Raw genomic sequence first — 20,152 nt, 5'->3', positions numbered from 1 at the left:
CAGCCTGTAAAGTAAGATCCTGGGAATGTTTTGCTTTGGGAGGTGGAAGAGACATGGAGGGTGTCTGTCAGAAAGCACTACAGGGAACAAAATGAGCACTGCTGAAGGCAGAAGGAAAGCAGTGATGTTCAGGATAAGCTGGGCCTTTCCATTTCACTCCTGCTGTGGCAAGCCTGACTATTTTAACTCTGAAAGGACACTCTCTGCAGTCACAAGTGAAAGAAAAAGTTGTGAGGCTTTTCTTTGGTAAAAAACAAAGCCTCATGGCAGGCTTTCATGGGGTTCCCGAGCTGGCTGAGCATGCCTGGAGAGTGAGTGCAACCAGAGTGGCTCTGGACAGGGTGGTAAATCAGGCACTGCACGTTTGCTCTGCTCTGATGTTTGACATTCAGTGTTTGCTTGAGAGGTTTAGGCAGGTGGGGTTGAAGGCTAGAAGTGTTATAATCAATCTAGGAGTCCCATCAGATATAGTGGATCTACCTGAACAGAGCAGATGCCCCTAGCATTATTGAAAACACACAGGTTTTAAGATATTGCAAATAAATGCATTTACTGGGGGGTAGGGCTGGGAGCCCTCTATTTTTTATCATACTGGAGATTGTGTAAACTGGATAATATGGATAATACCTTAAAAGTGGGTTTCTTTTTGGTTAGTCACACTTACAGAGTTTTAACTAGGCATAACATACTTGCCATTGAAATAAAGAAGCCCCCAGCTGCAGATAGGCCCCAGAGGCCCCTATCAAGTGGTACCCTTCCTACCACGTGAATGAGCAATCCCAATTTCATTCCCAGCAACATCAGCTTGGTCACACTGGGCTCTGAAATTGTGACATTTGAAGTGCTCTGAGAAATTTGTAGGGCTCTGGGAAATTTGTAGGTTTTATAGTTTATAGATTTTGTAAAAAATTTTAGTCGTAGTAATAAACAAACCTTTATTTTACTTTATGCAGAGAATGCTCTTGAACCATGTCTTCAGGTTTTCTCTGAAGCTGAGAGAGCTATGAGCCTGCTCTGTGAAAAAAACCCCCAGAAAACAGGGAGCCTTCCATTATCACTGGCCTGAGGGAGCACAATTTTGATAACATTAGCCATTGCAAGGTTTATCATAAAGGTATGAGAATTGCTTGGACCTTTGTGCCTGGCAATGCATGCAGGCAGGACTGGGACTACTATTCTGCCCATATGCAGGAAATCAAATGCCTGGACAAAACAACATTTGGAAACATATTGCTTCAGCTGTTTGTTTTTTTTTTTAATTAACCTTTGTTCTTAGGTGACCCTTACCAGAAGCTGTCTGTTCCCTTGGCATTGTGCATATAGCTGTATATTTGTTTTCTTTATTAAAATCTGGGCAGAGGAAAATGGACCAGATTCCACTCCATCATCCATGCTCAACTTCAGCAGCTGCATGGAGTTGTGGTGAAGTAACTGTGTTGACGGAGTAGATCCAAAAGCCCACTACTAACATGCATCGTAACAGATGCTGTAAAATTGCAGAAAGGAAATGTTTGGCAATTACCCTCTAACATGTCTACCTTGTCCTGGCTACCTCATGGCCCAGCCCAGCCTCCCCACGCAGGAGGGCTGTGGATGAAGAGGAGAGAAGTCCATTCTGGTATTGGTACTACTTTTGAGGTGAGGCAGGATTTGCAGAACCACAGAATTTGTGAGAAAAACCATGTTGGCAGGGACTTTAGGAGATCATTACTCCAAAACCCCTCTGACTGATGGCTGCAAGATCAAGCCTTCATCACACCTATCTGCAGGATGCAGGGTCGAGGTGGTATCCCCAAGGTTGTGGGATTCACCTCTTGGACATCTGCAATAGAAGCCTCACCACCTGAGCAACTCTCCCTACTGTACTCATGGTCAGGAGAGGGAAATGGGAAAAATAGGGGTTTTGGGTGAGGTGAAGATAAGGCTGTGGTCAGGTGAATCCCACCCAGGGTCATACATCTGTGGTGTGTTTCTTGCTGCTTTGTGAGCAATGGTAAGAGGGAAAACAACAGCATCGAGAAAACTGCCTTGGGATAAAAGAAAAACCAAAAACCTAAAATGAAAATTAAATAAAGAGTTGGTTTGCTTTTTTTTTTTTTTTTGTCTCCTTAGGGCAGATGAGCCACCCACCGTGCCTGGACCCCAGCCTGGCTGCTGGGGAGATGCAGTCCCCCAGGATGGCAGGGAAGAAGCGAGGGCGGCCCCCGCTCCAGCCAGCACCCATCAAAATGGCTGTTCACAACCTCTTCTCAGCACCTGCCAGTGCTCTGCCAGGCATGAAGATCCCAAAGAAGAGAGGGAGAAAACCTGGGCACAAGGTAGATGCATGGCTTTCACATTCCTTCTCCACCTCCTGGTGGTCTTCATGCATTTTCTTCTGGAATTTCAGCTGAAATGCAGGAACAGAGGAAAAGTTGTGCAAGTCAGGGGCAGAGCAATGCAAAGAAAAAGAAAAAACAAAACAAAACAAAACAAAAAACCAAACCAAACCAAACCAAACCAAAACAAAACAAAAGAGAAGATGGTTTCTCTTCTACCTGAGCTGGTGAAAAAAATCACAGAATCATAAAGTATTCTAAGTTGAAGGAGATCCATCAGGATCATTAAGCCCAGCTCCTGGTCCTGCACAGGACACCCCAAGAACCACACTATGTGTGTTTTTCCAAAGGTTAAAGTTATTTTAATTTGGTCTGTTTGAAAATGTTTTCCACAGTGTTGTGTGGGATGGTTGCACACCTTTGGGGAAGGGTTTCTCATTTTTCACTTTCCTCTCTCTCACTTATGGTTATTAGAAATTGAACAAACTGAACAGAGAAGGAAAGCAATACAGAGAAGGAGAGTGGAAATAAAGGGAGGGGGAGGGAGAAAAGGTACTTTCCAAAGGAAAAAAGAAAAGAGGGGCATTTGAGAAAAATAATGGTATTTCACTTTATTTGTCTGCTCCCTGCCCAGCTCTCTGTGCAGCCCTGGGGGAAAAGCAGAACTAAAGAAAGCCAGGAGCCCTTAGTGCCTTAAACCCTTCTGCTGCTGCTGCTGGGCTGGGTCTCTCCCACCACACTTGCAGTGGGCTCAGCACCAGTGGGAGCAGTGCCACTGTGATGCCTCACACCAGGCAAAAATGGGACTGTGATGGTCAGGGAAGGAGAATTTGTTCTGGGGAGTGAAATTGAGCCACAGCTTAGTAAGGGGTCTTGTGTGTTCAGCAGATTGCTCTGTTAATCTCTCTGTCTCCGTCCCCAGCCAGCTCGGGGCTCTGTGCATGTTTGCCATGCCTGTTCCTTGTTTTCAATGGGCACTGGCACAGACGTGCAGAGTGCTGCACAAGGAGGGCAAATTGCAGACTGTTGGAAAATCAGAGCTGCTTGGGTTTGTGGTTTCAAGACAGAAAAGCAAATAAAACAATCAGAGTATGCACAAGGCTGACCCAGCCTTCCTGGAGAAGGTCTTGTCTGGGGTGTGGCCTGGCTCTTCCATGGAGCTCTCCTGGTTCACAGCAGGCAGCGACATCCCATGCATGGTGCTGCTGGCTGAGCTCTGGACACAGGGACCAACTATTTGATTGCTGTGAGCCTTGGACTTGAGCTTAATCTAGAGCAGGCTACCCTCATCTTTACCTTTCTCTCTTTTCCCCTAATCTCTGTCTAACAGTACTTCAAAACAGAGCTCCAAGCTGAGACTGGGACAAATATTCAAGTGTTTTGTAAAATGTGAGATATGGAAATACTTTTTATTTTTTCACTTCCATATCAGGATAAAACTCCAGGATGGAAATATCTGAATTGCTTTACTAGAGGTATTTCTTATATCAAGTTTATTATATATCATATTTATTTCAAGTAATTTAGTTATTATCAGTAAATGGGTGACTTGCAGACTCTTCAGATCAAAACCATCCAGTCTGGACAATAATACTTTGGAAATGTGCTGAAATTGGGTCTTTGAAGTTTGAGATTTAGTGATTTGCCAAATACAACAATGACCTTGTATGCAGGGTTTTTCAGACCCTGTCCCTTCTGTCCCTGCTTGTCTTGGTGACCCAACTTCTTGCTCATGCATTTGCATTTGATTTGTAATTTGACCAAAAAAAATGCTGAGGAATATGTTCCATGCTATCCCAAATGTACCCATCCACCTGGAAAAAAGTCTTTCACCAATCACCACACATATATAAAGGGGAGAAGTGGTAGACTTAAATTCCTGAAAATGCTGCAGTAACACTGTGCTTTGGACCTACGTGGCCAAGCATTTGATTGCTGTGTCCCCCACTTCTTCCAAAGGGACATTTTATCCCTGCTGGGTACCACACATTCCTCCTCTTTGTCCCCAGGCACTTGGTGAGGAGGCAACAGCATTCCTCCTTCAGCAGTGGATCTGAGATGAGGCTCCTTCTTGGTGAGCATGGCACATAACAAGGCATCCTTTTATATCCAGTGGCTCAGGTGGATGGGGCTGACACTGATGAGCTGCAGCACCCGTGGCACCTGGCCTGGTTGATTTGAGCTGTAGGATTCACACACCACAGCAATGTTTTCCATGAGGCGCCTTTGTACGCTGTGTGCTCAGCTGAAGTGAGCCCCTCTCCATCCAAAGCATTTCCTCAGCCTGAGTCAAAAATTACATTTTTTGATGGGGAACTCTAGCTTGATTTAATTAGCTCGATAATTGTATGAGTTTCAGATACCACAAGACTTAAATTCATTTTAAATAATGACTCCCTGCCCAAATGGCAGACGACCAAATTCTTTATAGCAGCCAGAGAGCTGAATTGTTACAGAACAGATGGAAAAATACTTCTGAATTTTTAAGAAACTCAGAATTTACAGCCTAGATTTAAATTTATTTTGACCAAGATGTGAATAACAGGCATTTTCAATCACATGCTCTTTATAGACAGGTGACCCATTGCCTGTTTTCATTGATATTAAAGGAAATATCTATGTCTTCCTGAAATGACATTTCATCACACTTCATCACCAAGAAAAGTCCTTTCCTTGCTATCCTGTTTATTTTTTCACAGCTTTGGCTATAAAATTTCATCAGCTGTTTTTCCAAAAAACGTTTTGTACCTTATGTGGAGCTATTTGCCATAAAATGTTACATTTCTCCAAAATACAATATTCTTTCTGATTGTCTAAATCTCTGGGAAAAAGCCTATTCTGGCAGCCAGGGGAGGAGGTTAGTCGATGGATGGATTTTATTTCTGTGGCTGTGAGTGAGAGCAGCCCTGAAGAGCTGCCTGGGAAGGCTGTAAGAGGGAAGGGTTTGTTAGCACCCTGCAGGGACATGGAGGGACATGCATGGGGCAGCACTGCAGCACACACCCCCACACCTCTGTCCCTCCCAGAGGGCAGCAAAGCCATGCAGCCTTTGAGCAGCTCGAGGGCAGCTTGTCCCTCTGTGCAACCAGTGCAGCTCCCACCTGGGGAGGTGGCCCCAGCCCAGCCATCAGCCAGGTGGGGTGGGCAGCGAGTGTCACACGTGTGGAGTGACAGCTCCATTACGGGGCACAGGTTACCCTGCTGCCCTAGGAGTCAATACTAATGATGACAAATAAGCAGTTAGGATTTGGATGCATTGGGAATGAGATTGCACAGGCAACCTTAAAGTGTCCTGTTTATTCACCTGTCCTGTGATACAGCCTTGGATTTCGAGGTTGTATAAGCTCCTGTCAAGGTTACCTGCCTCATTCTCTGTGAAACGCTGATGGGATGTAGGAGGCTGTGTGCAGACTCGCTTGCATCATTTGCTGTGCAGAACAAAGTTGTTGCACAACACAAGGAAAGGTGGGAAAGACCTTGGACAGTGCTTGCCTTTGCCAGCTGACCTCCCCTCTCACCTTCAGTGACTGGGCTTGTGCTATGAGTGTCCTCACTAACAGCCAAATGCACAGAGCCACGGACCCCAAAACATGTGCTCAGAAGCTCTGTGCTTCCCTGGTGTATGTTTAATGGCAACCTTCTGTCCAGCCATCAGAAATCCATGTGGCAGGACCAGGCTGGCTCAGACACTCACCTTAGTGCACATTTGCAGGGGCTGGAGATGGTTCTCTCTCTGGCAGCAAAAGCTTTCATTGCCAGGAGGTGCCTCTGCCCTCTGGAAGGACAAAGACCCATGGAGATGGGGTGAATCCCAGCCTTTTCTAGCAATTTTTTTTCAGGACAAGGGATAACTGGTACAAGGGAAGAGAAAGCCATAAAAAATGAGAATCTGCATCTAAATAGTTTAAGAAAACTGCAAGGAAATTGTATTGAGGTTCATCATGTTACTTTCCCATGTATTATACAAGCTGGCAGAGATCTTCAGAAAGAAAAAAAAAAAAGCTGCCTGGCAAATGTTCTTCACCCTCTTTCATATTTTTGGTGGGGAATGACATAAATACCAGTTAGATGAATCTTGGCTTCTCTAAAGAGGTGTGCAGACTGTAATAAAAACTCCAGGATTTAGGAGAGTCCTCCCCATCCCCAGCCACCGCATACTCAAACAATGTTGTAGCCAGCATCGATGGCACAAAAGCCCACTCTCTCTGCATCTAATTCATGGTGACTTTGATAAAGTAGACACATTTATTTCCTACCCAGAATCCCTGATCATCTTTCTCTGATCCCATTTCTGTGGTAGAAAGTCCATAACAGCTGGGGATTGGTTGTAGATCTTGTTTTAAAGCGACCACTTTTACATCTCATGCTGTACATATTAAAACTCACAACATTTGATAGTCAAAAGTTGATTCCAATGCCTTACCACAAGGATTTCCCAATGTGCTCTGACAGATTTCCTCTGTCTCTTTTTCTCCTTCTCTTTCCCTCTTCTTCACTGCTTTTTTTGACTCTCCCACATATGTGCTTTCTACTGACAAGCTCTCAGTCAGTCAGCTGGTGGTTGGGTTGGCTTTTCCATAGAGAAGACTCAGTCCAAGAAAAGACATTTTTAAGTGGAATACTTTGAGATTTACCCTTCATTATATTGAGGGACTACTCAGGATTTCAGTGGCCAGGAGGCAGCTAAGCTGTTGTTTGCTTAGTGTTCCATCTCTTGCACTAATCAGGCATTGTTTCATTTTGATTTAACAAAGGCCAGTTCTCTACTACCCCTAATAAAATGATATTTATCTCTACCCAGAGGCTGTAGAGCACATTTTCTTGCAATTAATTTTGCAGTAAATTGTTCACTAAAACAGGGGGGTTTCCACAAACAAAGAAAGGGGCTTCCACACAACAGAGTTTACACAAGCCTTGCCCTCTGCTCTTTTGCTCTTGAATGTAAGCCTGCCTGGGCCTCCAAGATCTAGGAGGAGAAAAAGGTCTGATGATGCTGGTGAGGCAGTGCACAGCGTTGGTGGGGCAGCACACTCTCACGAGGCTCAGGGGCTGAAGAGGGGACTTTTGTGCCTCTGTTTGGGACCACAGGAACGTGAGCCAGTAAGGATATTAGGGAGCCAACATGTAAGTGAAGCAGAATTTGTCAGGTGTACTCTCTCAAAAATAGTATCCATATAGAGAAATGTAAGAGTGAGAGCATACAAGTGTTGCTGGAGCCTGTCCAGAGAAGGACAACAAAGCCAGTGAAGGTCTGGAGCATCAGTCTTATGAGGAGCAGCTGAGGGAGCTGGGGGTGTTTAGCCTGGAGAAAAGGAGGTTTGGGGGAGACCTTTTCAATCTCTACAGCCACCTGACAGGAGGGTGTAGCTCTCTTCTCCCAGACAACCAGCAATAGGGAAAAGGTAAATGGCCTCAAGTTGTGCTAGGGGAGGTTTAGATTGTATATTTGGAAAAAAAAAATCTTTACTAAAAGGGTGTTCAAGCAAAGGGAACAAAGGGAATGGTGGAATCACTGTACCTGGAAGTGTTCAAAAGATATGTAGGTGTTTAGGGACGTGGTATAGTAGTGGTCCTGGCAATGTTAGGAAATGATCGGATTCGATGATCTAAGCAGTTTTTTCCAACCTAAATGCTTTTGTGATTCTGTATCTGCACATCTCTCTATAAACATATATATTTTATATAATAAATACAGAGTGTGTACAAATGCACATATGTACATTTACATTCTTTGTGTATGTGTGTATATATATATATGTGATCAAAAACAAGCCCAGAATCCTAACATAGGGGCTACCCAAAGTTTCACCTTGCCAGCCCACTTTGCCCGAGAAAACTGAATAATTGACTTATTGCTTTAGAATGTAATAAATCATGCTGCTTCTCACCTTCTTAGATGGAATAAATCCCAAACTGGATGGAGACCTTGATTTTTGAAACTCTATTCTCTTCCCATTCAAAAGTAAAGCTTTTGATACTGTCTCTCACAGTATCCTTCTGGACAAAATGCCAGGCACACAGCTGGATAAACACATCAAGCCATGGGTGAGCAACTGGCACACCAGTCAGGCACAAAGGGTTACAGGGAATGGGGTGACATTGGACTGGTGACCTGTCACTGATGGGTTTCCCACAGGGCTCCATCCCCAGCCCTGTGCTCTTCAACATCTCCATAAATGACTCGGATGCAGGACTGGAAGGACACTAAGTGAGGTCACAGATGATGAAGAACTGGGAGGAGCTGTTGCTTCCTTCCAGGGCAGGGAGGCCCAGGAGAGAGACCTTGACAAATCAGAGGATTGGGTAATCACCAACCATATGAATTTTAATGAGAGAAAGTGCTGGATACTGCACCTCAGATGGATACACGGAGAGATTGGGCAATGAGAGGCTGAGAATCAGTGCTGTGGAAAGGGACCTGGGGGTCCTGGTCAATGGCAAGTGGAACATGAGTCAGCAGTGCCCTGGCAGCCAGGAGGGCAGTGGTGTCCTGGGGGCACCAGGCTCAGCATCACCAGCCAGGCAAGGGAGGGGATTGTCCTGCTCTGCTCTGCACTGGGGCGGCCTCACCTCCAGTGCTGGGTGATGTTCTGGGCACCACAATATAAAAAGATATTAAACGATTGGAGAGCATCTAAAGGAGAACAACAAAGATGGTGAAGGGCCTTGAGGTGGAGACATATGAGGAACAGCTGAGGTCACTTGGTTTGTTCAGCCTGGAGGAGACTGAAGGGACACCTCATTGAAGTCTACAGTTTCCTCATGAGGGGAAAAGGAGGGGCAGACACTGATCTCTTCTCTTTGGTGAGCAGCAACAGGACCTGAGGGAATGGCATGAAGTGGTGTCAGGGAAGATTTAGGTTGGATATAAGGAAAAGGTTCTTCACCCAGAGGGTGGTTGGGCACAAGAACAGGCTCCCCAAGGAAGTAAGCATCGAGCCTGACAGAGTTCAAAAGGATTTGGACAATGCTCTCAGGCACAGGGTGTGACTCTTGGGGATGGTCCTGTGGAGGGCCTTGATGATCTTTGTGGGTCCCTTCCAACTCAGCATAGTCAGTGATTCTGTGAAAACAAACTGACAGCACTTTGTTGCTGGTCATTATTGATCCCAATCTGAAGGCAAGACAACTCTACAAAAACAGGACAACACAGGCAAGTGAGAAATGGCACTAACCAGGGGCCAGCTCAGGGTCCCTCATACTGTACAACTGCCATACAGCAGGAGGTCAAATCCACAGCTTGTCCCACATCCACTTATTTATTATTTTTCCCTCTTTCAGACTGAAAACAAAAGGATTTAGCCTGCCCCAGGGGAGGTGGTGGTAAAAACTAACTTAGATCTTCCTAAGTCCTACATGCTTTCCTCTCCTTTCCCCAGCTTTCTAGTTTTATCATTATACTGAAACAGTGACAATTATTTTAGACATTTGTAATTCCTAGTCAGGGACAGCAAAGGTCTTCATCCAAAGCAACTTCTACTCTCCATCCGGGATTGCTCAAGGTTTGATTTGGACGCAGTTGTCTGACTTCATTTCTACCTAAAATATACTTTCTACGTTGTCCATTGAAACACAACAAAAGGAAATAAATACCTCTCAGAAGAACATTTTGGTGTAGGACATGTAAATATATAAACCAGCAAGCTTTGGGCTTGGTTCTCTGCTTTCCCCCTACTTCCCTTCTCACCAAAAGAAAAACGAGAGTGGTACCTTCAGGTCACATCCATCACTTCAGTCCTTTTTAAATATGAGGATCTGATCATCATTTGACTGGTGAGATGTTGTCAGGTACTGGCAGCATAAAGACATAGTGATACTGCACCACAAATTCACATCATGCTTCTCTTTTCCAAGCTGGGCTGCAGGTTGCAAAGCTCAGTGGGTGCAGCAGCGCAGCATTTTGCATTTACTAGCTGGTAATAGCACAGTCTGGACCACAGTGTGAGCTTATTTACATGGGTGTCAGCCCAGAGTAGCCTCTTGGTGCCACTGGATTTATACAAGATTTACAGCTCTGCAACCAAGAGCAGAATTTGGCCCTAAATTATGATGCAGTTAAAGACCCCCTGTTTCTGAGCTGTGGAGCATTGTTTACACCCGCATGAAATGGCTCGTAAAATGCCATTGCACTGATTTGTTGGAGTGTTAGGCTCAATTTGCTCAGGTGTAAATAACTACCCGGTGGGTGGCATAATATTTGCATCCTGTAGCTTAAGGCGTTGCTGTCTGCAGCAAATCAGTCAGGCTTCAGGCTCCAGTATCCTCCTGGGAGCAGGATGGATCTTCTGGCCTGGAGAAAGTGATGCAATAGCAGATTGCTAATGAGTGGGAGTTCATGGGGCGTGACATCCATAGAATAAAATTGGAATATCTTGTGTATACTTTCATTATTTTCTGCAGCTGAAATCTCGTGTCCTGATGACTCCTTTAGCAATCTCTCCGCCGAGGAGCACGCCGGAGCCGGATATCAGCTCAATCCCCCAGGACGCAGCCACGGTACCCGACTCAGACACCCCACAGGCTCTCACAGGTACCCAGCCTCAAGTGCTCCTTGGCCAAGGGGTGAGCAGGAGCCACGAGCTGACAGCCAGATGTCACAGCCAGATGCTGGGCTTTCCAGACCAGGGGGAGCTCATGAAAATGGGGTGTTTGCAGATTAGTCTAGCGACCAGTGACAAGGAGCAGAGTTATCCTGCAAGATTGTATTTTGACTGCTGTGTGTCAAGTTTAGTGGATATGTCAGTCCCCTTGCTCTTGAAATGTGAACATCAAAAACCCATGAATGCTCCATTTTATACCTAACATTTTCACCCCATCTAATATGCTGCAGTGATCAACCTAAATCCCTGTGTGAACATGAAGCATCTGTTACAGCTGTGGGGAGAAGAATGGGAGGAGCCATGGTCTGACTGTAGGCAGGGCTGCCAGCACAAAAACCCCAATGCCTTATCAGAGCAGCAGGCATTGTCATTTCCAAATCTAGTCAGAAAACACGGTCTTACTCCTTCTTTTTGTTTATATTACCAAAAGTAACATGGGTCAAGGCTTTTAAACAGATGTAAATAAGAAGAAAATCAACAAGACAGCTGATTTACCCTGAGATTTCAGCAGAGAAATGGATTAGATAACATTAGAATCTAAACACAACACATAAATCCCATTATTTCTTAGCTGGGATGCACAGAGGAGAAGTTTTCCATCTGCTCTGGTGGCAGAATGATACTAAACCCAGCAACAACGACAATAATATATTTTATTCTCGTTTATCCCTTCACACGCAAAGTCTGCAAAGCGCTTGGCAAACAGCAGCTGAGTGGGTGGAAGTACCCTGAGAGGCTGTGCCCAGGGCTGCTTTGGGAGCAGGACAGGGAGGCACAGTCCTGCAGCCCTGCCAGGCCACCAGGGTGGCTCCAAAGGCTCCGTGGGTCATTTCAGGCAGAGCCCCACACCTCGGTCAGCCCACCATCCTCATGCCACTGGTACTTTTCCTCCCTACAGAGCATGCAGGTTGCTACCAGAGTGGGGCTGGCAGGAGGTGAAGGGAAGCTCAAGCCAGCTTTTACCTCCCTCTCTGCTTCAGAAGGACTGTAGGGACCCTGATCTGCAGTGGGGGACTCAGCACATTGCCTGCAAGCTGCAGAGTCCCTCCCACAACTGAGCCCCGACAAAACCAGTGGATTGTCACACAGAGACCACACTCTACAGATTTGTCAAGGTGTGGCACTCTGGGAAAGCTGCACTCTGACATCTCCCTGCAATTTCTGCATGCTGCTGCCGTATTTTCAGTGTACTATCCCTTTGTTTGTTTGGCACTTGGAAGCTGTGAAGCACTGTAATTATAAGTATGATTGGTATTATCCCCCTGTTTACCCTGGATGTACTGCTTGAGCCCCTTCTGCTAGTCCCTGCAAGATGGGGGAGCAGAGTGCACTGTGACAGTTGCACTAGATTTTCATTATGGTGATGCAAACTGTAAATTATTTCCAACTTTACACAGCTGTCATCATGTCCTCCACTCTGCTTGATGGGGTTTTTTTGTCACATATCTGATTTCTGTCAGAAGATAATGTTATATTGTTTGAGAGATGACAGCTCGAGCACACTCAGCCAGCTATTATAATATGTCTCACTTTAGCCTGACTTCAGGCTGTGTCTTAGTCGCCCTTAGTTACCCAGCTCTATCCCTGCTTCCCCTGAGATGCAGTTAGCCTCAGACAAGCTTAAAATAAGTTCACAGTAGTGAGGAGAAGGCTCAGTTTTTGGCTATTGCTGGCAGGCCTGATGGCATGTAGAAAAACTGCCTTTGCAGCTTATGAGAGGGGGTGTGCAGGGCTTGGCTGTGGAGAGGCTGGGGCAGACTCCCTCAGGGACCCCACTGCAGCACAGACACGTTGTTACAGTCCCAAAATGTAGCTCTGCACACCATGTACACTTTCCCTCAACTTAATGCAGTTTGTAGAGTGTTAGGTTGGTCATGGAGAGTTAGGAAGCTCCCAAAGACCAGATTTCTGCCATGGCACTGTGCAGCAAAATCCTCCAGAAATTACAGCTGCGTTTGAAGAAGGAATCATCCAAAGGCTTTACAAAAGTCATCGCAGAGCAGTGCTTCTCATCGCAGCTCTCAATGAACCAGTCTAAAAACAAAGAAAAAAAATAATCTGAAAACACACCTCAGGCTGGCATTCCCTCCTTGCTGTGAAGTCACCACTGCTAGTCACTGTCCTGCACTCCCAAAACATTTTTCTGGTCACAAGTTGCATGGACAAAGTGGACTCAAGACAGCGAACCCTAGGCATATATAGGAGCTTTTTGAGATGTATGTAGCTTATCCTAGCCTGTGACACTGAGCTAGACCTAAACTCAGCTTGCTTTGCTCTGGCAATGGGTCATTAGCACAAGGAAGTCTGGCTCTGCCATCACAAGTGACAACAATTCACCAGTGAAGGAAGAACTTGGGAAATGAATAGAAATGTAGAATGCTAGCATTTCCTAGGATGCTCCCAGGACTGTTTTGCAATAACCTTGTTGGCCTTTTATGTTTACAGTCTGCATTTATGTCAACAAGCAAGCGAACCTGGGGCCGTACCTGGACAGGAGAAAGGTGCAGCAGCTGCCGGAGCACTTTGGCCCCGAGCGGCCGTCGGCAGCCCTGCAGCAGGCAGTGCAAGCCTGCATCGACTGTGCCCTCCAGCAAAAGGTGGTCTTCTCCCTCCTCAGGCAGGGCTACGGGGGAGAGATGGTGTCAGGTAAGGGGTTTGTGCACAGTAGGGAAGTGCTTAATATGCTCCCTAATCCTGACTGCCCTGGATGTCCTGTTCCCATCAGTGGGATGGCAACCAGCTCTGAATATCACTTATGCCTTTGCAAAATGAGCTGCTTGCAGGAATCACCTCGGAGTCAGATGAAAGCATGTTGGTAAGGGGTATTGCAGTGGTGATTCAGGTGAGGAATGTGCACTCCAGAGTGTGCCTCTTACCACTCTTTGGAACAGTGCTGAGGCCAGGGCTGAGAGCTGTTTCCATGCAGCTGTTCAAGCATGGGCAGCAATGCCAGCCCACTTCATGACACACATTGCTACCACAAGTACACATGCATGCCTCGCGTGATGAGGGTGGCAGAACTCTGGAACAGGTTGTCCAGAGAACAATGGATGGATGCCCCAAACTCAGATGCCCCAAGCTCAAATATATTCAAAGTCAGACTGGATGTGTATTGGAGCAATCTGAGCTAGCTGAAGATGTCCCTGGTCATTGCAGGAGGGTTGGACTAAGTGACCTGTAAAGGTCCCTTCCAGCTGAAATCTTTATATAACTTGATGATTCTGTCTTTCACAAAAGGACAACTTTAACAGAGTTTAGCTGCCCTGCCTGCAGCTCATGGGCCAAACCTGCTGTCTGCTGCAGGAATTGCAAAAGTCCCACAGCAATTCCCCATGCAGCAGGACTGCACAGAGTCTACACAAATATATCAGAGAGAATCAAAGACCAAGGGGAGCTTCCCAGCAGCTCCTTGTCTTCCTGCAGTGGCACTTCTTGCTGTGTCCTGATGAAACTCCCATGTCCCACAATGAAACTCCCATGTCCCACAATGAATCGCCTGGCCTGGTTCTCAGTGTGAATGTGAACTTTTCTTCTATCACAGCAAGAGTTTTGTGTCACAACATTCTTTTGGCATATGGGGATGCAGTGGGAGTGAAACAATGATGGGAATAGGGGATCAGCACTCTCCAATGAGCTGCTGCAGATGAGTCAGGCACAGACACAAAGCCAAGGATTGCAAGTCCAATCAGTTTCACAGGGACTGCAGATGCTCAGCTGTGCCACTGGGACCTTCTTGTGTGGGAGCCCAAGCTCTGGCCCTCTGTGCAGCATATAAATCTTGCTTCTTCCCTCTCCTCAAGTTCTCTGTAATCACAGGTGTGCCTTCCCTAAGGGACACCAAAAATACTCTGAGAATGATCCAGACTTGTTCACAGAAACACAAGACTGAATCAATTCAGTGCAAAGTTTCATTTTTGCCTAGTTCTGTGCTGCATATATGACTTTCATTAGAATCAGGAGAGTCATATTATGCACCAAGCCTGCCAAAATCCCTGGTCTCAGTTCCTCTGAGCTGGCTCAGCTTCAACTTCACCTGAACTAAAAGCACCTGGTCAACATTTCTCCCAATTTCATGGTTCTTCTAGTCATCAAAGAGGGGTGGATGGCCTCCTAGTCATGGCGTGGCTCTGTAATTGCACTTCACTCCCAGCAGTGCAGATGAGTTTTGTCAGGGGCTTTCCAATCTTCCCATGGCTTGGCTCACAGATGCTCAACCAGCTGTGGAGCATGATCCCTCACAGCAGCTCAGGCCAACAGGAAATCTCTGAAGTTATCCCCAAAATTATAAGTCTAATGTTGCAATTTTTTCTTGTTAGTAGTGATGGGAGCTAAACTATAGGATTGGGAAAGGACCTTCCAGGTGGAAGACTTCAGGCAGCTATATCATACTGTCCTCCCTACAAATCTGTTGAAATTGAATGTGTCTTGCTACAACTGATCCTGGTGGGTCTGTTTTGACCCCTCCACCCCTCCCATGGTTTTTATGCCCTTTTTTTGATTCCTGGGTAAGTATGCCCCCATGACAAGCTTACGCAGGAATTTTAATTGCCCTGTTCTTACCCTTAAATGTATTTGTAAGAGAGCCACCCCCATCTTGCTAGGCTGAAAAACACAGTTCCTTTCAGGTGAGGAAGATAACTGAACCAGTGAAAGGAGTGCAGGCGTTTTGCACAGTCCCACATAGGAGGATGGTGGTGGCTGCAATACCACAGGGAAAATTTATGTTCCCCAAACACCAGTGCAGTCTGCCCATGCACTTCTGCAAGTGTGAATTCCCTCTTCTTCAGCCTGTATGACCAGAATGATATCCATCAATCTATCTCAGGTTTCTCCAGAACTTTGTATAGTGCTTTTAACACTCCTGGAAATGTTTTGTTCCACACCTTCTAGAAATATATCTGAGTTTTTCATGACTGTCACCTTGCTGTTTTATGGGCATCTGGTAAGCCTGCATTATCATTTCTTGTCCCACCGGGTTGTTTTGAGCCTCTTCAAAGAGTTACGGATTTCTAAACATTTTATGTGTTTGTTTTCCAGATTTTTTTTTCACCCATTTTTACTATCACGGAAGTCAAAATCAGTCAACCCTTTCTGTGCAATCTCCCAGGCCTCTTCTCCATTGGTGATGTCTGCCAGATTACAGCATCTACAAAATCTCTTTTGTGCCAGCACAGACTGCTGCTGGCTTCTTTCTGGGACTTGGGGTCTCCTGCCAGCAGACCCTGTTGCCATTTCTTGACCCACCCCTCCTGTGCAATCATTTCCAATTTAATGCAAGATTTCTCATTCTCTACTGAATTCTGGATTGACCACAACTGCCAACATTCCCTTGCCTATAAAAGCAGTTAACTCAGTAAATAAAGATCAACGATGAAGCTGTTACCTCTCTCTTCAGTGCAATCCTGGTACCTTTCATTCCTTCACAACCATGCCTTTAATTCTTATCTCCCCATTATCATTTATAACCCCGGGTGCTGCTGAAGTCAGCCTACCCATCACTACTGGTGATCACTGCACATCATTTTCTCTGCCCTTCCTTAGAGGAGTATCATGATAGCCTCCTTCTAATCACACGACACAATTTTCAGGTGGCTGCATATATTAGAAAGCCTTGCACTGCTGGCCATGCCAGTCAGCATCTTTCAGCCCTCCAGGGGAAAGGTGATCTGGGTCACACAAACTCAGCTGCTTAAGCTCTTCCAGTTTGTTGTGCGCTTCAGGCAGGGTAATTTTGCAAAATATTTTTGACATGCAAATACTTGAGTAAAATTATTTCCCCTGCTCTCATTCCCCCTTCTGCCATGCACCCACAGGTACTGAATTGCTCCTGTTTTGCTTTCCAGTTTCAGCTTCTTTTGAGGGGAAGCAGCATCTCCAGAGCCTGCTGGTAGTGAACAGCATTGGGTACGTGCTGCGCTTCCTGAAGAAGCTGTGTCGCAGCCTGCTGTGTGACAATCTCTTCAGCAACCAGCCCTTCCAGCAGCTCAGTGCCAGCACAGAGAGCCCCGAGGGCTGTGAAAGCACACGGGTGGAGGCAGGTAGGCTGCTTGGTCACCTTGGCTCAAGATGTAATCCAGCTGAAGGAATGACTGTCCTTTTTTTGGTGCTGTATTGTATTTGCAGGGTGTCCTGTGGCAGGGAGGAAAGATGAATCTGACCCCATGTTCTTAGAAGGCTAATTTATTATTTTATGATGCTATATTATATAAAAGAATACTAACTAAACTATACTAAAGAATACAGAAAAGACACTTACAGAAGGCTAAAAGATAATAATGAAAACTTGTGACTCTTTCTCCAGAGTCTGACATAGCTTGATCCTGATTGGTCAATGAGTCAAAACAATTCACATGAAACCAATGAAACCGCCACCTGTTGGTGAGCAATCTCCAAACACATTCCAAAGGCGCAAAACACAGGAGAAGCAAATCAGATAATTATTGTTTTTCTTTTTCTCTGCGGCTTCTCAGCTTTGCATGAGCAAAATCCTAGGTGAGGGGATTTTCCAGAAAATATGACTATGACAGTGCTGTGCTGTGTATGATAGGGAGCTGCAGGCCTCTGTGGGACCCTTCCAGAGGGAGGCCGTGAGCTTCCTTGTGGTATTTTCCCAGTGGCTACAGAGGAGGTTCAGTTTGGGTGAGAACCACCGTGTTGAGGTGTCCCAGCAAAGAAACTCTGGGCCAGGATATTATGGTAGCACAAACCTAAGGTACACATTATTAGCTGTAGCACAGACAGCCTGAACCCCAATCTGCCACCTCCACCCATGAGTATAAACCTAAATGAGCTGTGACTGCTAAATGGTTGGCTTTGCTACTTGCAGGGATGTTTCTTCTAGCTTAAAACCCTCGGGGACCAGCAAGGTCCCTGTCTTAGTGCTTGACCATGTGGGGTAAAGCCTGGAGGAGCTGTGGCATGAGGCAGATCCATCCAAGGATGGTGGTGGTCCTCAGGGACAGCTGCCCTGAGCAGCGCTGAGCTCCCAGATGGGTGGTAGTTCTGAGCTTCCTTCTTATTCGTATTCTGTGTGGGTGCTGGCCCCACACAGCCCCCACAGAGCTGGGACATGCCTGCAGCCCCATCTAAAATCAGAGGCTGGAAAGCTGCCCTGGGGCCTTACTATGGCATTGCGAAAGCTGGTTTAGAAAGAAAGGAAGATGTAAATTATGGGCATGGGCCTTCATTTCACCTGCAGTCTTCCTCCTGACTTAAATAACTTTTCCTTTTCTTTTATTAACAACGCTGTGGGTGTTTGGGGAGGACACTCTTTCATGCATTCAATTTAATGGCAGATACGTGCTGGCAGATAAGAGAAAGATGTTTTAGTGTCCACAATCACGATTTTTGCATCACTTGTTCACCAAGAATACCCTCAGTGTGTGCTTTGCTCACCAAAATAGGAGAGGGCTGTGTACACAGTGCAGAAATCACCTTTTTGTACAAAGAAATCCAACTGCCACTCTTACACATGGGGGAAGAAAGGCAGGAGCCCAGACTGAAAAGCAGTATTTTTCTTTCCTCTCCACTAGGACATTTGCAGCAAGCTGAATTCTGAGAGGTCAAGGGATTTCTGTAGCACCGAGGAGTGCAGCCCAGGAGGCCTGGCATTTGCGTTGCATTTGCATTTTAATTTGCATGTACATTTGCATTTACTTTCTCACGGCAGGGCTGTGTGTGAGAGAAAGCAATTCCTCAACCAGAGTTTTTACAGTTGCTGTTACACTCTGAGCATCTCCACCCCCACAAAATTCCAATGGAGATCTCCCTGCCACCATCTTCACTGGATCTCCCCCGACACTGAGGATGGGCAAAACATTATTTTTCCTTCTGACTAGACAAGGGATGTGGGTGTAGGCAAAGCTTCTCTCCTGGGTCTCCCACTGTGGGGTGGGGTGGGGTGTGTGTGTGCTATCAATAGCCCCCCAGAAGCAGCATGGGCCGGGCAGCCTGGGCTAGTCAGGTAGGTTTAAATTAGCCATCAGGAAGAAATTCTTCACTGTGAGAGTGGTGAGGGACTGAAACAGGTTGCCTGGAGAAGCTGTGGGTGCTGCATCCCTGGAAGTGTTCAAGGCAGGTTGGATTGAGGCACTGAGGCTATGTTTAATGCTGCATTGCCTAAATCTCCTTCCGTCCCCCCAGGAGCCAGCATTTCTCTGCATCAAGGTCAGCATGGGGCTTCCTCTGCTGCACAGAGCAGAGACAGGGCTTCCTCCCCACAGTGCAGAGACAAGGAGGGCCAGTGATGAGTAGGAGCCCTGCTGCAGTTGGGTCAGTGAGGGCTCCTGTTGGGGTAAAGCTCTCATGGAAGGAGCAGGGCCAGAAAAAAACACCATAGGAAGTCACACAAAGCAGCCACATTTTTCATTGTTTCTGTTCCCCATCTTGTAATCGAGATGTCTTTTCTTTTAAAATCATGTGCTTTTCAGCCCCTTTGCACCAATGAATCTAATCCAGGTATTGACTTTGGTGCAGTTACCCTTGATTTACACCATCAGAAGGGAGAGGAGAAGCCAGCATCGTGTCCAGCCATATTAATCCACTTACCCCACACGGGAGTCACCTCTTAACCTTGCCCCAGAGCACATGCCCCTAAGCCATAACTCACCTGTGCTCACAGCAAGCTGCCAGATGCTAATGGCTGTGTACAGGCCAGGTGGGATTTGTTGACATATGCACATCTCACTTACAACTGTGAGATGTACATGTGAGATGTGTACATGCCCAGGAAGTGCACACTCATCAGGCTGTGCCTAGAGCTGGCCTCTGCAATGAGCCTTGCTGGCTGTGCATCACCCTCCCTGCAGCTGAGCCCCATGCCCTGCCTGCCTTGCCAAGGGCCCTCACCTGTCTCATGCCTCACATGGGACATTGCCCAGGGCTCTTCCTCAGCTGTGAAGGGACCTTCTGGCTCCTGAGAGTGATTTGTGGGAGCAGTTGTGGGATGACTCCCAGGCCTCCTGGGAAATGCCCAGCTTCTGGTCTGCATTACGGCAAATCCTGAGATGTTACCTGTCACCACAGCACCTGGGTTCAAAGCACCTCTGGACCTGCGCCCCAACATTTTCCATGGGAACAGTAGAGCAATCTGAGCTAAAATGATGGCAAGACCTGGGTGACCTGTGCAGAAAACCCTGTGAAGTGGGACAGGGGCCAAATGATGGGAAGCCAACAGAGATCCTGTAAAGTGTCTCCACTCTGCATTCAGATTTCACCATTTGTCTCACGCTCAGC

The 20,152-nt window shown here is 46.4% G+C and overlaps 1 protein-coding gene across 1 annotated transcript in view; it reads left to right on the top strand.

The window, feature by feature from the left end:
• The first annotated feature begins 2,117 nt into the window (after nt 1-2,117).
• Nucleotides 2,118-20,152, top strand: part of SCML4 (Scm polycomb group protein like 4) — a 42,294-nt gene continuing 24,259 nt past the window's right edge. The window contains exons 1-4 of the mRNA XM_063153430.1: nt 2,118-2,318; nt 10,719-10,848; nt 13,364-13,564; nt 16,762-16,956. Of these exons, the coding sequence (XP_063009500.1) occupies nt 2,118-2,318; nt 10,719-10,848; nt 13,364-13,564; nt 16,762-16,956 (727 nt within the window). The remainder of the gene's footprint in view (nt 2,319-10,718; nt 10,849-13,363; nt 13,565-16,761; nt 16,957-20,152) is intronic.

Source organism: Melospiza melodia, chromosome 3 (assembly GCF_035770615.1).
Source record: "Melospiza melodia melodia isolate bMelMel2 chromosome 3, bMelMel2.pri, whole genome shotgun sequence".
Lineage (NCBI taxonomy): Eukaryota > Metazoa > Chordata > Aves > Passeriformes > Passerellidae > Melospiza > Melospiza melodia.
The sequence above is the reverse complement of the archived record's forward strand: the minus strand, read 5'-3'. Positions and strand labels throughout refer to the sequence as shown.